Source organism: Ostrea edulis, chromosome 3, assembly GCF_947568905.1.
Source record: "Ostrea edulis chromosome 3, xbOstEdul1.1, whole genome shotgun sequence".
Classification (NCBI taxonomy): domain Eukaryota; kingdom Metazoa; phylum Mollusca; class Bivalvia; order Ostreida; family Ostreidae; genus Ostrea; species Ostrea edulis.
The window spans coordinates 72,031,015-72,048,657 of NC_079166.1; the positions used below are offsets into that span (position 1 = coordinate 72,031,015).

Genomic DNA, 17,643 nt, shown 5'->3' on the forward strand with positions numbered 1-17,643 from the left:
TGAAAAAAAGAAGAAGCATGCACTAGGCAAATTGTTTGCAAACCAATTAAAATTGTGAATAAACGATAACCTTGAGGTGAGCGCCAACTAGAATATTTGAAGAAGAAATATTTCATATTGATAATTAATTGATTAATCGATTATCTCTGTTGACCCAAACCACATGTGGCGTTAGTCAATACGCATACATGTAGATGACACATGGTTGCAAAGATGAAACATTTTGACGCCATTGAATCAGAGACATATATTACAATCAAACCAAAATAAATCTAAACGAGAATTTACATATCAATAAATCCAAAAACACTTTATACATATGCGCCTGAAAACAAATAACATAATGTGGGGAAACTATTCAAATTTTTGAAATTGATAATACAGGGAACGAATTGGAATTTTAAGAATCAAACATTCTTTTTGAAGAATTATCGATGCGTAAACTCTGGACATTTTACTCATTTTGTGAGTAAAATGTCCAAAGTAATTATGTCTATGATTGAATCCAATCTTGAAATGTTAATTCACAAACGAATTGTATCTATGCTAGTTCAGTCGGATTGAGAACAACACAAGACTACGTATTTGCATCCTTACTTTCAGATGAATATTTCAATCCATTCGTATTACGGTAATACGATACGCACTCACAATAAGCATTATAAGCTCTAACTGGGTAAATTCAGATTAGCCTGTACCAGAAATCTCCAGATAGCTGTACGTATTTCTAATGTATGGAAACTGAATATCAAAGTGGATGTCCGTTTAATGTTAACCCAGTAGTGTTCCCGGTTTTATTTTCGTCTCTATTCGTTTCAACCACTAGATCCACGCATGATAAATAGAGTTATCTTTCTTTCCTTTCATATAGCAAACGGGAATCCCCTTTTCTATTTTTAACAGCTATAACGAAAAAGACGCCGCATAATGTTATTATGATAAAATAATTACGACTGATTCAATGGCACACGGTCAGCATACGTCAAGAGTTAAACACATAGCATATGCTAGTGTTAAAACTCGAATTTTATCGTTTGACAGTGCACCCGAGGGACTGAAAATACTAAAAGACAAGTTAGCTTCTGCAGGATATTTCTATCAAGGTAAGGAATTGACGTTATCATACCAAATTCATTTACCATATTTTCCTTGAATGCAAATGCTATACAAAACAACTATAGGCCTTCTTGAATTATCCCAAGTGCATGCACTTCGTTTTAAAACATACGTGACAATATTTAATAATGCTGCCAAAATGATTATAGAAATAAAAAAAAATTAAAGATTGAAAATATTGTTTTAACGGGTGCATATTTCATGACAGTGCATGCATATATATAACCTACTTGTAAGAAAGATGCATTGTGCAGCTAGTATATAGACACTCAGATTTATACGATTATTCATTTACATGTACTAAAGATATAAACTTTTCCAGGAACCAACACTCGGTTTGTCTTACAGTGATTTTCCTTTTCAGATAATCCCGTGGAGATCCGGGTTAGAATAGGTCCTTACTGTCCTTTGTTTGTCGTAAGAGGCGACTAAATGGGGCGCTCCTTCGGATGAGACCGCAAAATCCGAGGCCCCGTGTCACAGCAAGTGTGACACGACAAAGATCCCTCCCTGATCAAAGGCAATAAGCGCCGAGCATGTACAAACCGATGGCTATAGTATATATCACGGTCATCAAAAAAATGACAGCTGACCTCATCGGTAAGAATTTTATAATCACGATTTCAAACGATTGATTGTTCACTTGCATCATTTTACGATAATTATCAGTATCCAGTGGAGTTAATGTTAGTCACTGTGGTTTTCTCCGAAGCAAGCTTATTTATTGATAAAAACGACCTCCAAGTTTTGTACTATGATGACCGTAACAATGTTCATCGTTTATCGTTTTACGGGACGTAAATTATGAATTTGATGACCGTATACTATATGTCGAATTTACTTGTTGTGTATCAAATCAATTTAAATGCATTTTGAAGAGGTCAAAATAGCCTTGGTTTTGCGTCATGACTACCCCGCGAAGTAACCCAGCAACGACACCTTTGTCGTACGGGTTATCACGACAGCTGCTTTCACTTCTTGAATCCTAAGGTAACAGGGGACAGTTTCACACTATAGGCAACTTTTTCAAAAAATGGAATTACCCCGTATTTGAAGTGATATTACATGTGTAAAAATGTATACAATAATTTTAGGATGCATGTCAAATGTAGCTGAGTGCTTAGTAAAAATGTTGATATACAACATGTAGGTGTCACCATGATTCCTAGCATATAGATGGGTACAAATACGAAACTAAGACACGTGGTCAGTTGCTGAAGAAATTCCGGTGAAAACATGCAGGGTCTAGCAAAAGGTCTGTAGCTGTGAGGGAAGGTGGATGGCCCCATATGAGAGGTAGATTTTTGAGAAGGGCAGATAGGGTTCTTGATTGTGCACAGTGTCTAAATCCCCATGTTTGGTACTGTGATGGTGTGGGGGTGGTGCGGATTAGCCCAAATGAGGGAAAATCAAAGCAAAAAAGGGGAACCTGCTCAGAGCATGTTTTGTGCACCAGCACCAGTATTTATAGATTACATGTAATTTAGGGTCATAATTTATTAACTACACTAATATGAAATACAAGTATTGACATAAAAGGGAAATATGATTTTTCATTAGTCTGTCATAATTTGACTTTGGTGTATACCCCCTATCCACATGTTTCAAAACCAAAGAAACTGTCCCCTGCCACCTAATTCATAATCGCAGTATACGGTCATCATACTCCAAATCTTGTAAGTCGTTGATAAATATGCTTGCTTTGGAGAAAACCACAGTGACTAACATTAACTCCACTGGATACTGATAATTATCGTAAATTGATGCAAATGAACAATCAATCGTTTGAAATCGTGATTATAAAATTCTTGCCGATGAGGTCAGTTGCCATTTTTTGATGACCGTAATATATACTACGCGGCCGTCGGCTTGTACACAGTGCATATGTAGAGTGAAAAATCCTCGAGCAATATACAACCAATCAACTATATTTTTAGATTCTTTTATTCTGTAAGACATAAGATGTAGCTGCAATAATATAGCCCTCTACGATATTTTTGAGGGGAGAGGGCTACAACTCCTTAGGATCTCCGTAATGGTGCAAATGCGGGAGTGATTCACTCCCGCAACATTTTCGGTCATTCTTAACATTTGCTGACTTTATTTACGTAAATTAAATGGTATTCTATGTTTCTTGGTCATTATATACATCCTGCAACTTTGCGATATGCGAGACTCTATTTTACCGTGTTTAACAATTTCGATATATTCCAATTTCTCGATTCATATTTGTGCTTCATGTTTGATGTACAATCTCTACCCAGAGTTATCGTTCCCGCTACGCTCCACTAATATTGTTGTAGCGCAGCGTAATACACCCTCTGGTGAGAGATTGGTTTGATGTACTGAAGTTTCAACTTCCGATTGCATGTCAAGTTATTTGCATATGTCCATATAAGGTAGTGTTTACATCAATGGACGAGTACAGGAGAGAAAACGATTTCGTCGGTATTGAAAAGGTTTAAATTTGATATCAAGTTAAAAAACTAACAGCAAGATGTAAATTTTTATGCCTCAATATGATTTTCCTTTCTTTGTCGGAATCACAGGGGCTAAGCCCTGTGGTCGAAATGGCGCGAGTAACTACATTTTTGCGCTGATTGTCAATGTTTAGGTTTTTCAGTAGATCTACCTACGAGATCTCGCGATAACAAGCATGGCGGAGCAGACGAAGAATTTTTCATCATGTTGTACATGATATATCAATATATTTAATGAATAACACCTTTATTAGACATGCCCAGGCACAAAGTTGGTACTCGTTTTGGTGTAAACAGAATTGGAGACAAATACACAGAGTTTATTACGGGTTATTCATAAAAATATTTTGCACCATTTAGCCCAGAAGGAATAGAGAAATTTTCTATAAAATGGGAACTAATTGCAACAACAGTTTCTTTTTATTCTTTAGTACTTTGATATGTCCCTAAGTACATGTACAAAGGTTAAGAAAATAATGAGGGTAAAGTTGTTTTTTTTAAAGGCTGAAACACAATTTATTGATGAAAAATCGTTGGAAATTTTGCTTAAAATCTGTGTTTCAATTGAAACCCGTTGATTTGTATCATATTTGAAAATAAATAATGTATCCTTTAACAAATATGACAAGTTTAGAAAAAATATACTAGTATTGAAAGGAAAGCTGTTTTTATAGGCTGAAACACAATTCATTGTGTCAAGAAATATCGATGACAAACCATGTTTCAATGGAAACCCGTTGATATGTATCATATTTGAATACATTAATGTAATTTGTTATAGATATGCCAAGTTTAGAGGACAATATTGAAGGGGAAGCTTTATGATGAGTCCAAAACATCCTTTATTTGATGAAAAATTGGAAATCCCAATTAAAATCCGTTTCACTTAAAGCTCTTTGATAATTCACCATGTCTTGTAACAAAGATAAAAGAAGAAGAAGAAAGATTAGTGAAAATAGGAATACTTGTTTGAAAGCTATAACTTGGAGTCCAAAATGTCACTCTTTTGTGAAAAACCTACAGAACATGTGAACCTCCATTCAAAATCCTTTTTTGCATATTTTTCAAAATATTGTGATGGTTAGGTTAACCTCTACTTTGATAAATCGGATGTGTTTAGAGGGTGGGGGTGGGGGGCTTGTATGTCCATCGAACAACTGGTGCCTTTTGCAAGTTTTCTTATTTATGCAGAACATTTCAACGTGTATACCAGGGTATAAATATTGTCAGGATTTTTATTTCTAAAAAAGTTGTAGGTTTTGAACTTTTAGTTTCATTTTTTCGTATCCTTTCATGTATGTAGAACTCCTCTAACATACGTATGTATCATTCAAAAGTGGAACCTACTTATTTTACGAATATAATAGTATATATCTACACTTGAAAGTGAATGACCACTCAGTGTCTACATACAGTACACGACACGAATTTTATACACCCCACCGTGGAAAGACCACAGTGGAAAATCCACGGAGATACACCGTGTCCTCCGTGTTCCACGGTGTGTGTTATTTGCGAATACACACAGCTGCTAAAAGCTTTGTTCTGGCCACGGACGCCTTGCGGGAGATGTGAAAATGTGCCGCAGGCCAAATAATCAAGATAAGGGTGGAATTTTAAGAAAAGAAAAAATGTCAATATTCCCCCCCCCCCCCCCCCCTGATACTTATATTGTTTTTCAGCATATTGAGCCGATTCCAACGATACCAAACACTATATATTATGTTTTTAAGAAAACCTGGTTTTGACTTTTTTTCTTTTAGTCTTCTTTCTTCATTAAAAAATTCTTAAATTCTATGTTTAAATAATGCGTACTTGCAGGCAATTCCTGTTTTTCATGTACAACATGTGATAGGGATATTTAATAATTACCGATGTGCTCTCTCTCTCTCTCTCTCTCTCTCTCTCTCTGTGTGTGTGTGTGTGTGACAAATGCGCTGTTTAACATAATTACCTCCATCATATTGTGTTGATATGCATCTTGACAAATATAACTTGATCCAATATAGAAATTAGAGCATTGTCGATGATTAACAAATTGGAATTAATTTATTACGTAATTAATAGAAGCAAAAATACAAACCATCGAATGATTTATTTTTAAAATCCCGAGTTAATTACATTTGACCGAGACTTATGTTCGATGTACTTTGATAGAGGTTTACATAAAAAAAATGTTCATCGGGAGTGTCTGGATAATGCAATGATTTTTGTATAATAAGTATATACCATGCAAATTCCTAGGGTCTTTCTCACAGTATAACTAAATTACGGTTAGCTAGTTTGTGTTTTGACTTCTCATGAAAAGTGTGAAATATATTGGATCGGTGAGATATCAGATCTAGTCTAAGATCACGGGTATCTTACGCCGACCCAATATATTTCACACTTTCCGCAAGAAGCTAAGCACTTCTGTTGATTTCAAATACACGGATTAGCTGACCCCCATTGTTCTACTGAGGCGAAAACCCCTTCGAATTTGCATGGAATGTACAAGTTATACACAGGTCATTGTTATAGTCATACATCATAGTACCGCTAATCCGACAAACATTTTTTTTTTATTTTGAATAAGTTATTGAATGACGACGTATGACCAAACTGCAGGTTGAACTTTATAGAGCCCCGTGCTAACATTACTTATATTTTTCAATGTATCAGAAGGGGTATGTTGCCGGTTAAGTTGTATAAATTTCTTGACAAGCAATAAAATAACAACAAAAATGGTGCTTAAATTTTCCGATTACGAAAACCTTTCAAGTTTTCAAAGTACACCCTCTCCGATTCTACGTGCTTGTAATCAATATTTAAGGATGTAAATCCTCGGTGTCAAATGCAACTAGTTCATGAAAAAAAACTAATATAAATATAAACAGAAATGACTTAATGATTATTTGCTTTTATTCATATACGCTATCGATTATTAAAATCTTTAATTTAATCTTTAGATGCATTAGATAATGAAAGCAAGAGAGAGAGAGAGAGAGAGAGAGAGAGAGAGAGAATTGGTAATCATTGATTATAATATTCATGAATGTATGCAGATAGGGAAGTTTAATACGTTCAGTATAAATCTTGAAAGTACAATTTCTTTCTGATTAATTATCCATCCCCTTTCATTCTGATATTTTTTTTAATTTCCCATTTTGTTTTCTTTACATGTTAATTTTTTCGGCTGGTCCGGGTTAGGACTAATGAATGAGCCCCCCCCCCTAAAACGATGTTACGTGCTTAGCTGTCCATCTCCCTCTCAGTCAAAAATAAAATAAATACATGCTATATATACTGCAACATCATTGGATTTACTGGATAATTCTTCGATTGCACCTTCATAATACATGTTAATGCAAGCGGACTATCTAGACTTCTTTTTTTTCATCTTCGTTAGCCGAGATTATTCGTGCACGAAGGCACAGCTGACTCAAAACCCATTGCTAGCGGATATTAGATGAATTTTACCCCCGTATTATGTTATAACTGACCAAAACCTAGTACGTTTGTTTTACAATTTTCATTCAGAAGACGCGCAAGTTATTGAGTTACTGAATAAACGAGAAAACGTCTGCATTTTTATTTCAATCGTTGTCAACTCTTTACTTTGTGATATTTCAAGACTACATGTATTCAATTCAATTTATTGGATCTCATCACCATTATGCAATGGTATACAAAAATATAAAGACAAAAAGCTGTTATATATACATTTAGTAAATAATACATGCGTGTAATAAAGTATTTATCAAGTTAGAAAAAACCCTTAAAAAACCGTGTTATTATTAATGTGAAGTATGGGCATTCTAATGAAATTTTCTTAATGAAAGTACGGAGTTTTCTAAAGGTTTGTTTAAAAGTAAAGATAGTTTTAATATTTATTTGTTTAAGTGATAAAAATTTGATTCTTTGCTCACATTGCTTCACAGTTGAGTACATAATGAAATTCATATCCAATGTAAACATGTACATGTATATAGCTGACCTTAATCACATATTCCTAATTACAATGAAAACTTTACGTAAAAATAAACTATTGCTTATGGTACACATTTCTTTGAACTGCTGTTTATCAAATTGAAATTACTGGCATGTGATTGTCGTTGTTCATGACCCTTCTTTTATTTGGTGAAATTGTGCTGTACGTGCCGTGAAACAATGTACCGACGAGTGGTAGGAATAACACAGGTGTTTATATACAGGATGTCGAGAATTTGGGTGTTTCATAAAAAGGTGTGAACGTCTGCAGGGAAGTCTACATACGGATATGAACCGAAAACACCAACGTATCATTAAACAACAATTACTGTACAAGAATTGAATGATTTATAGCTAATTTCTAAATAAGTAATGGGGTGAGGGCATGTATGCTGGCCAAACGAAGAGGTTTTTTGGGTGAATCATTTCGGAAATTATTTCTTTGTTTTATCACACGGAGGTACACGGTGGCATCGACGGAGGTACAGGTGACATCCACGGAGATGCACGGTGGCATCCACGGAGATCCTCCGTGGACTTCAATGTCTAGCTCGCGCGGAAAAATAGGACTTCAAAGGTGCCGACAATTTTAACGGTCCACCGTGTTTGGGGCAAATTTGTTCCACCGCGTTGCGTGGAACACGCATAAAACTCGTGTCGTGTACTGTATGCATGTGATACTCTAAAGTGTAATGGTCGCTCCAAAGTGCAATGGTTTGTTAACGTTACGGACGCCAAGATGCGATAGTCACGCCAAAGTGTAATGATCTGCACCAAAATACGATAGTCACGCCAAAGTGCGGCGGCTCCTCTCCTAAAGGCACGCTACACCAAAGTGTGATGTTGAGGATTGTGAGAACAGCAAAGTATATTTGTTGTCGAAATATCTACTTAGCCCAAACGTGCTTTAATTCATGATCATCTATTATCATTTTGCATTGATATTTTGGTGAAACAACACACGGTTGGTACAGTCTGTACCAAAACAAGTTTTGAAAACCAACGGACTTCGGCGTGTCACTCCATCGCACTTTGATGCATTCGTCTTGCACCATCAAACTTTGGCGTGTCACACCATCGCACTTTGGCGCATGAGTGTGGATCCTCGCACTTTGGCGTGTCACACCATCGCGGTTTGGTGCAGGCCATCGCAAGTTGGAGCCCCATTGCACTTTGATGTCACGGTTGTTAACTAGTATGCACAAAGGTCTAGAGTGTGATGGGACATTATATCATGATTCATTTTAAATCAACTTCTATCAATTTTCCATGATATTTTTGAATTTTTGCGGTAGTTATATACCACTGAAAATTCTAAAATTTTAGTTTATATTCTTACTAAAAAATGCTGACTACGAAAGAGAAAACAATAAATGAAGTAGGAGTTTATTTCAAAACGGACTTGACATATACATGTATGTGTTTGGCAGACATCATAATTCTTGGCAATACATGTAACACATGTACCATAAAAAAGTTACAGTCACCAAGATAACCCCACTTAGAATCAGAGCTAATCCATTCATACATTTTCGATAATTTGACCAAAGTTCGATGACTCGATGTCAAAGCCATCAACAGTGGCACCGTGGGTTGGTTAATTGTAAATTGTTAAACGTCCCACTCGAGAATCTTTCACTCCATAGAAACGTCACCATTGCCTGTGAAGGGCTACAAAATTTAGGCCTATGATCGGCGCTTACGGCATATCCTGCTACACCTGCTGTGACACGGGGCCTCGGGTTTTGCGGTTTCCTCCGAAGAACCGCCCCATTTAGTCCCCCCTTACGACAAGTAAGTGGTACTGAGGACCTATTCTAATCCGGTTCCCCATGGGAAGGTACCGTTGGAGAGGCCTAATGTCAAGGTTATAATATCGTCAAATGTGGCACTGCTGGAGTGATTTAATGTTACAAGAATTACACAAAACAAATATCAAGAAGACAGAGACATCAATGGTGATGCTGTTGGGAATGATTGTACTTAGATAGATAAACAAAATTTGTTAACATCATCCCATAAACACTGGGACCATCCATGTCACGAAAACTGTCAAATCTGCCCATTTGACAAGAACATCCAATTACTTTCACAAGGATTGGTCTCGTGATCCATTCTCGTGGTGTGTTGGTGCTCTTTTTATTTCTTTAAGTTGATAACTTTGATCGAAACTTTACTGTTGTCCACTCGTGAGAATATTCTTCAATTCTAATGTTAAGACGTTGGTTTTCAGTTTTGACTTTGTTTTGATTTAAAACTAATCAGAAATAATAATTTTAGATCTAGAATAAACGAAGAAACAGAATTACTCAAATGAAATAAAAGCGATTTATAATTACTTTTAAGATACATCAAATGAAAATAGAACAATTAAAATGAAATGAATTCAAAATGGTTTATGTCTCTTGCCGTAGAGAGTACATATCTTCAGATAGAAAAATAATACAAACAGAAGAAAAGCTTATCTGACTGAAAATTATTCTCCTGTGTGGTCCTCGTCTCTGTGGAAATTCAAAATAAAATGTCCACCCATATTTGAAAATAAACTGATCAAACAAAATGAAAAAGACCATTATACAGTTTATTAAATTTTACTCCATATGAAAAATTTAATGTGAAGTGTATTACAACGTAAGCGTGAAATATTAACTGATATCGGCATATATGAATAAGATAAAGTAACATGTATGTTCGTGACATAGATATAGACCTATCTGTCATTTTTGGGTGATATACATGTAGGTGAATTTTATGGTGAAATCTACCCCGTAAAGCATGATTTAAGACAGTGGAAAATAATGTTCAACTTTATATATCTACATTTGTCAATGTATTTATGACAATACTAATGAAATTGACGTTCAATTTCCTATAACATGAAATTGGTCACGTGGTCAGTCTTTTCTTGCGTATGAATACAACTACCGGTTCAACAGACCGGTACTTTCATCTGGCTTCTTGCTTATGTAATGAGACCCTCCCCCTTTAACGTCCAGATTGGCACCCAAATTGCCCGAGTATTTTGGCCAATATTCTAATTTCACATGCTCTTTCCCCTCTCGGAAATCCTGGATCCACCACTGCAATGACATCATAACAGAAACAAAACTTTTAAAAACGCCTCAGAATATTTATACAGAGTTTATTTTGTAAACAGACAAGAATTTCATCAATTGATAAAACAGAAACTTTAAACAAACCGTTCACTTGTTTCATTTTAAATACTGTCTTCAGGGACAAATCCAGGAATTGTGGTTACGTAGGGCGCCACTTTATGAGGCAGGAGGTCTGGGGAAGCTCCTGGATTTTACAGATTTTATAGGGCTTGAAATACGTCTCCTATTTAGTCATTTGTACTATTTTCTATCATTTATAATAAAGGGAAATTAATAAAATGACGCAAATTTTAAGGGTGTTTGGAAAAAATTAAGTTCTCCCAATAAAAAGTAATTCAAGAAATCAAAAGATTTTGTCATTTGTTTCTCCGGAAGTGGAAGAAATTATTGCTTCTTTTATCGTTGAGAACATTTTTGTGAAAAAGATACCACGATGATTTACCTTAAATTTGAAAATCTTGAAAGGGGGGGGGGGGCAATATGGCAAATTCATACGATGACATTGATATTGGAAGCGAAGAAATGGAGTTTAATCTATGACTTTATGATGATAACTTGTTGTTTCCAGGCAACAACCGTTAAGGACCATGACTCGGCATGAGCGAGGCTGATTTTGAGGCTTAAAAATTATGTTTACTCGCATTTCAGGGCACCGCTGCGAGTCTTCATTAAAATCCTACAACAGAAATCTCTCAAGTGAACAGAAAATATCTGTCAGTTTGTATTTTCTAAATCTCTTACACACCCTGGAGGGAAATATAGCAACACACCTATATATACACTTCGTATAAATCTGTCCTACATGGCTATAACCACGAGTCCTAACCTGACCAAGAGCTTAACGTTAACTTGATCCAACTATCCTCCGTCAATTTTCTCAAATCCTCCGAATTTCTGTCGAAATCTATGTTCAACAATTGCGTTTTCAACGTGAAGTAGGTTAACGAAACGGTTTCTCCATCGCTGATCGCGACCAAATCACATCACGGATGTATTTTACTCCGCTCTTCTTATCTTCAATTCAGTTAACGTTACGCTCTAAATTACCTTTATTTTACACCTGTTTCGTGTTTTATAACCTTCTAAATTAAATATCTATATCTTATATTGTACAAATGTATATTCTCTTAGATATTGTTCCTAATTATTTATTCGTTAAAAATCTAACGAACTATTTTTCGTTGTACGATCGTTATTTCGTTCAGCTGCTACATAGGCATCTGTAAAATATAGGAGTTTTTGGGGACTTCGCCCACTGGGGGCCTCGAGGCGGCCCCCACCCCCTGCCTCATAAAGTGGCGCCCCCGTAACCGCAATTCCTGGATCCGCCCCTGATTCCAGTATGTTATTTCGGATGAGAACTATCAATGGAAAAATTTTGCATTGCATGGTAATAATTTAATTTTCATTTATTCAACACAAACGCGTATCGCCGAAGCTAAACATGAGGGTTTGACAACTTCGTGCAAACTATTTTCAAGATTTTTGACCTGAATGTTATATGCAAATTGTAAAGTATGGTATATATAGGTATAATCAAGTACCACAATGCAATCGATATTGTCATAAACACGACTCATTTGTTGATATAAAACAAAAAAACCAATGTACCTGATTTATACCGCTTCAAATCTCCGTCCCCGCTACAGCACATTTCCGTCCCAGCTACATCACATTTCCGACCCCGCTACAACACACCTCCGTCCCCACTACAACACATCTCCGTCCCCACTACAACACATCTCCGTCCCCGCTACATCACATCTCTGTCCCCGCTACAACACATCTCTGTCCCCGCTCCAACAAATCGCTAAAGCACATCTCCGTTCCCGCTATAACACATCTCCGTCCCCGCTACAACACATCTCCGTCCCCGCTACAACACATCTCTGTCCCCGCTACAACACATCTCTGTCCCCGCTCCAACAAATCGCTAAAGCACATCTCCGTTCCCGCTATAACACATCTCCGTCCCCGCTATAACACATCTCCGTCCCCGCTATAACACATCTCCGTCCCCACATGTTACTTGTAGATTGGACGCGGTGAACATGCCAAATTGTTATTATCTGAAAACACATTGGCGTTAAGCTGTAAAAAAGTATTCTATACTTATATTATTTTCTAAAATATTATTAAATGCGCCAATTTTCCCCAGAACCGTGCATGTGATCTTAATCTGCCTTTAACTTCATCAGAACATGAAATTTTATTCTGATATTGATCAAGTACACTTTACCTACTCATCTTTCACAAACTCTAATCCCTCAGACTGTACTTTGCTTTGTGTCTTGTTGTCCATCACCAAGACGAAAGGGAATTGTCCCCAACTCTGTAGCAAATGTTACCGAGGCACAGGACGAACAGGATAGGAACCCCCAGGCACATGTGTAACGAAGTCTGATAACGGAGTTGATGTGGTGGACGAAGACTTGCTTTTTCCATTTTCTCGGTTATTCTTTTCCGTTCTTTTCGATATCTTCCGCTTCTTTATTCTCTGCTTTTTGCTCTCACCTTCAGAATGACAAGCTATAGGATTAGAAACGGATTCACCGTCTCCCGCCCTCCTGTTCTCACCTTCAGAATGACAAGCTATAGGATTAGAAACGTACTGAATCACCATCCCCCACCCTCCTGAGTCTGCTATTCTAATATATTTATCTCTGTCCTTAACTTAAACACTTATCTCCTGGATTAACTCTTTCGCGTAATCTACTTTCCCGTTGTCAATAGACCAGTTGATAGAACCCAAAGCCTCCTGGACCGCCGCATTAAAGTTGTACGGGATTATGTCCCTTTTGGACTTCCAAGTTATCTCACTTTCGCTCTTGAATTGCTTCTGACGTGTTTCATACCGATTGTTAGACCGTTCTTGGCAGAATGATTTTGACTTCGGACAAGTCCGTTTACCTGATCAAGATATAGGGTTCACGGCGAGTGTGACCGGTCGACAAGGGATGCTTACTTTTCCTAGGCACCTTATCCCACCTCTGATATATGCCCAACTCTCTATTTTGTCTTGCTTATATGAGTTATGAGATTGATCACTGTTCGTTATCTTCACCTTTCATTAAACTCTTAAAAGTTCTCACATGTTCATATAATTTTTATCTATCTTAATAATTAAAATGTTTATCATATTCATAAATTTGTAAATAATTTTCAGATGTTCAAATATTTCTCAAATTGTTTTAATTTGTTCAATAATTTTCATTGCAAAGTCCCTTGTTATAGAGAAACCCCAAAACTGCTAAAAATCGAATAATCTTAAACATAAAGGTAATGGAATGTTCAAGTTCTCAAGATATTTCGACTCTAAGTATATTGTATTGTAATCGTGCATGTTCCTGGCTTCCTGCATTTTTAAATCTTAATTTCTCTCGTTTCTAAATCATTTGCTATTCTTACCTTTCAATAGTATACAATTAATCTTAAAATTTATCAATCAGATTCTTAAACATGTGTTTAAACTACTTTAATATATTGCGTTTTTCATTAATTTTCCGAAGTCTTATAATTTTCACTAATTCTCAAAATAATAGAATGTTGGGAGTTACCAAAAAGATATCTAGAGTTAACTCGATCAAAATCAAAACGAATTTACAAAATTAGAGAAAAAAAATCTACTAACTGCAGGAAGAACAGTTACAGGATGAACTTTTTTAGCATCGAGAGAATCTACGTGTATCTATTTGGAAACAAGTCAGGAACCGGCTCACATTAGGCGAAAAACAACTCGAATAAAAAACAATTCGAATAAAAACAATTCAATAAAAACAATTCGAATAAAAACAATTCGAATAAAAACGATGCACAAATAGAGTGAACAAGAATTAGACTCCAAACTATTTTTAATGACATTTTTCTGGTAAAAGTGCAACACAAGAAACACTCTACCTATATTAAACGTCAAATCTATAAAAATTCATGTGTACTGGCAACTGTTATAAATGAGTGGAATTTCCCTCCTGTTGAAATCAAATGAAGTGAATCTTTGGAGATCTGTATGAATAAAAGAAAGAACTTCCCACGTGGCAACCAGCTGAAATTTGATGCCAGCACAAAGCAATTGTCTTTATGTCGTTAACCGATTGATTCCCTTTTGATTTGAACTATCCACGCACGATTTATAAATATGTTTTGCTGACGGAAACTCGTCGCGTTGCGTAATGTGTACAATGAAGCTGAAATTCACTAGGTGAAGGAATAATCGTTATAAAATAAGCCACATAATATTAATATTCTCAAATAAACAAACCAATAAACAAATCAGGACTATCGTACTAAGACTGACGACAATTAATATCAAAATGAATTACTCCACCAATTAGAAAGAACTTGAATATTAACAATAGTTGGAACACGAACTCTGACACCTCATTCAAACAATTTAAAATGTCCAAGGAAAATAGATCTTTGTAATTTAGATAATCAATCTTTTAATAGTATTTTGCAAGAAAATGTACGGTACATTATATTCAGAGAATACAATTTTATACTCCGAATAACTTGGAGGGCTTTCAAAGGCCAACGCTGAAACCGCAACGGCGCCTACTACTAGTATTATGTAGGCCTATGATTGGAATTTCGGTCCACGTGTCCCGTGTTTTTAAGGAAATACCTGTGGCCCATACTTTATCTTGATATGAATAAGCGCTCAAATGTAAATGTTATTTTCGTCAGCTCTAAAAACCTTTCTTGATTACATTAAGAAACATCTTCATATTTCACTCTTACAGTTTCCCCCCTATAATCAAATCCTCTATGTACAATCATTTTAATACTTTTATTCTAAGTATTCTTGATTACTTACTCAGTTTCACTAACGAAATCATGTTGAATATCGCATTCATAATCGGCAGAAAAAATGCTAAATGTAACTGTTACATCAATCTGGATGAATCATCCAATGCATGTGCGGTATTCTTATTGATGACAACGCCGTTATCTTATGAATATGTACATTGTATGAGTCGAGGAATGTAACTTATCAGTAATTGGGGATTATCTTCGCGCATATAGCACAAAATGTTATTGAAAAGGCTTAACAATCTGTTTACAATCATACACATTTAATTTTGATAATAAAAACAACTCAAATTTCTTGATTTTCTGCCTGCAAATATACAAGAACGCCCATTGAAGCAGCAGCACAAGACACAATGGCTAGAAATAGCCACCGTCTAAAAAAGTATTTTATACAGTTATTTACTGACACTGTTTTTAAAAACTTCAAGCGTATGCGGCAAGCTTTGTTGAAAAAGCTATACTTCTTGCTTGCCTTAAATGGACTGATTCACGATCCCCGGAATTTTGTTTTACACTTTTTAATTATTGAAATGTACTTTCTGATGTGTTCAAAGTGTTTCACAAAAATAAATCAAGGTTATACATCATAAGACACGCTCACTCTGGAGAGTTGATTATCTGTTTTGTAAACAAAGGCTGAGGATCGATATCACAAAGTTTTGAAAAAGTATACAGCGATCTAAGTTTACCATAGGGGTAGCTTTGGTTCGAATATTACCGCAGCCCCCCAGAAGCTATCGACATTTTAACAACGTAAAAGGTGTTTTTTTTTTTTTTTTTTTACCGAGGCAGCTGCCTCGGTTGCCTCAATGGAAACTACGCCACTGTTTACGATATATTTCACATTTCAAGTATTTAGGTAAAATGTGCCAATCAAATATATTGAAGTTGTGTCTGTACAAAATTAGGATGCTTTGAATTACAAAATTGTTTAGTAAGTTATATTCTTAATGTTTAACATTAACATCAGTCCCTTTAAATAGGAAAATTGAAAATTTTCAGTATTCTAAATATAGATTTGTAAATTTACATCAGAATATAAACAAAAAAGTACGTACATAGCAAGCATGCATCTTAATGGTGGCGTCAGTTTGGATATTTCTATAAAATATTCCCCAGGAACAGGGCCCCCATCAGGTGCCCGGTACCCCGCGTACAAGAATGTTAAAACTCGGATTATGTCATACGATGATGCGCCTAAGAGCTTACAGAAAATGGCGAAACCGTTGTCCGACGTGGGTTATTTTTATGAAGGTTTGTGCTGTATAGAAATTTTTTTTCTTTCGAAAGCCAATTTTGGGATTGATTATGAAGGCATGTTTAAAATATGAAATTGTGTTAAACAATTACAAAACGAAAGTACATTGATTCAGTAATACCTTGGGCCTTTGTCAATACGTAAGAATATCACGAGTTAAATGGATATACCACGAAAACAGTGCTGTCTTAATGTTCCTTGTTGGTTTTGAATTATTCGTATTTGTAAATTTATTTTTCTGATCTCATATATCTTGTTTGACATCATCCATTTTTATTTACAGATCATGCGATTGTATGACCTATATCGATACAATATAATTTGAGCCCACCCTTATCTTCTCAGAAGTAATAATCATTCGGTTTGTACAGGAAGGATATAAACTGGAGAATATATTGTCTTACAGTGAAAATGTGTTAGGCATATGAAGCGTATTTGCTTGATCAGATCTGCCAGAACAATGCTAGACCAGGGTCATAATTTTGAATTGCTGGTCCATAGTCATATCATGACATTTTTACTATATACTTATTCTGCGATGTCGGAATGATTGGGTAAGACTACTGACTGTGTTTCCGATACATGCATATTGTACTACATACTTTTTTCTTTCTCTCAAAATCCATGAAATGACAGATTCATATGTTCTTACCCGTACTTTACCATCAGTTACATCGATCTTTACACACTAGTTTTGACTACGGATTATTCCTTTTACCTCATCAAGATATAGGGTTCACGGCGGATGTGACCGGTCGACAGGGGATGCTTACTCCTCATAGACACCCGATCCCACATCTGGTATATCCAAGGATCCGTGCTTGCCCAACTCTTACTTTTGTATTCTTCATAGGAGTTATAGCATTGATCACTGTTCGTTATCTTCACATTTCTT

At 35.8% G+C, this 17,643-nt stretch overlaps 1 protein-coding gene and 1 long non-coding RNA gene across 14 annotated transcripts in view; one reads left to right on the plus strand and one right to left on the minus strand.

Annotated features, from left to right (window-relative positions):
* Positions 1 to 876: 876 nt before the first annotated feature.
* Positions 877 to 17,643, plus strand: part of LOC125674917 (baculoviral IAP repeat-containing protein 2-like) — a 35,438-nt gene continuing 18,671 nt past the window's right edge. For 2 of the 13 annotated variants that reach the window (XM_056158811.1, XM_048912538.2), the window contains exon 1: positions 877 to 1,103. Coding sequence is in view for 2 of the 13 variants with exons in the window: in XM_048912538.2 (XP_048768495.1) it covers positions 962 to 1,103 (142 nt within the window). In the remaining 11 variants the exon portion in view is untranslated. Of the gene's footprint in view, positions 1,104 to 1,480; positions 1,717 to 2,056; positions 2,413 to 6,887; positions 9,688 to 14,859; positions 17,550 to 17,643 lie in introns of those variants that run through there. The other 11 variants (XM_056158816.1, XM_056158818.1, XM_056158814.1 and 8 more) reach the window with 10 other exon arrangements.
* Positions 9,984 to 13,219, minus strand: LOC125675060 (uncharacterized). The gene is made up of 3 exons (XR_007370324.2): positions 12,921 to 13,219; positions 12,293 to 12,750; positions 9,984 to 10,645 (listed from the first exon to the last, which is right to left on the minus strand). It is a non-coding gene; the product is annotated as an uncharacterized LOC125675060 (long non-coding RNA).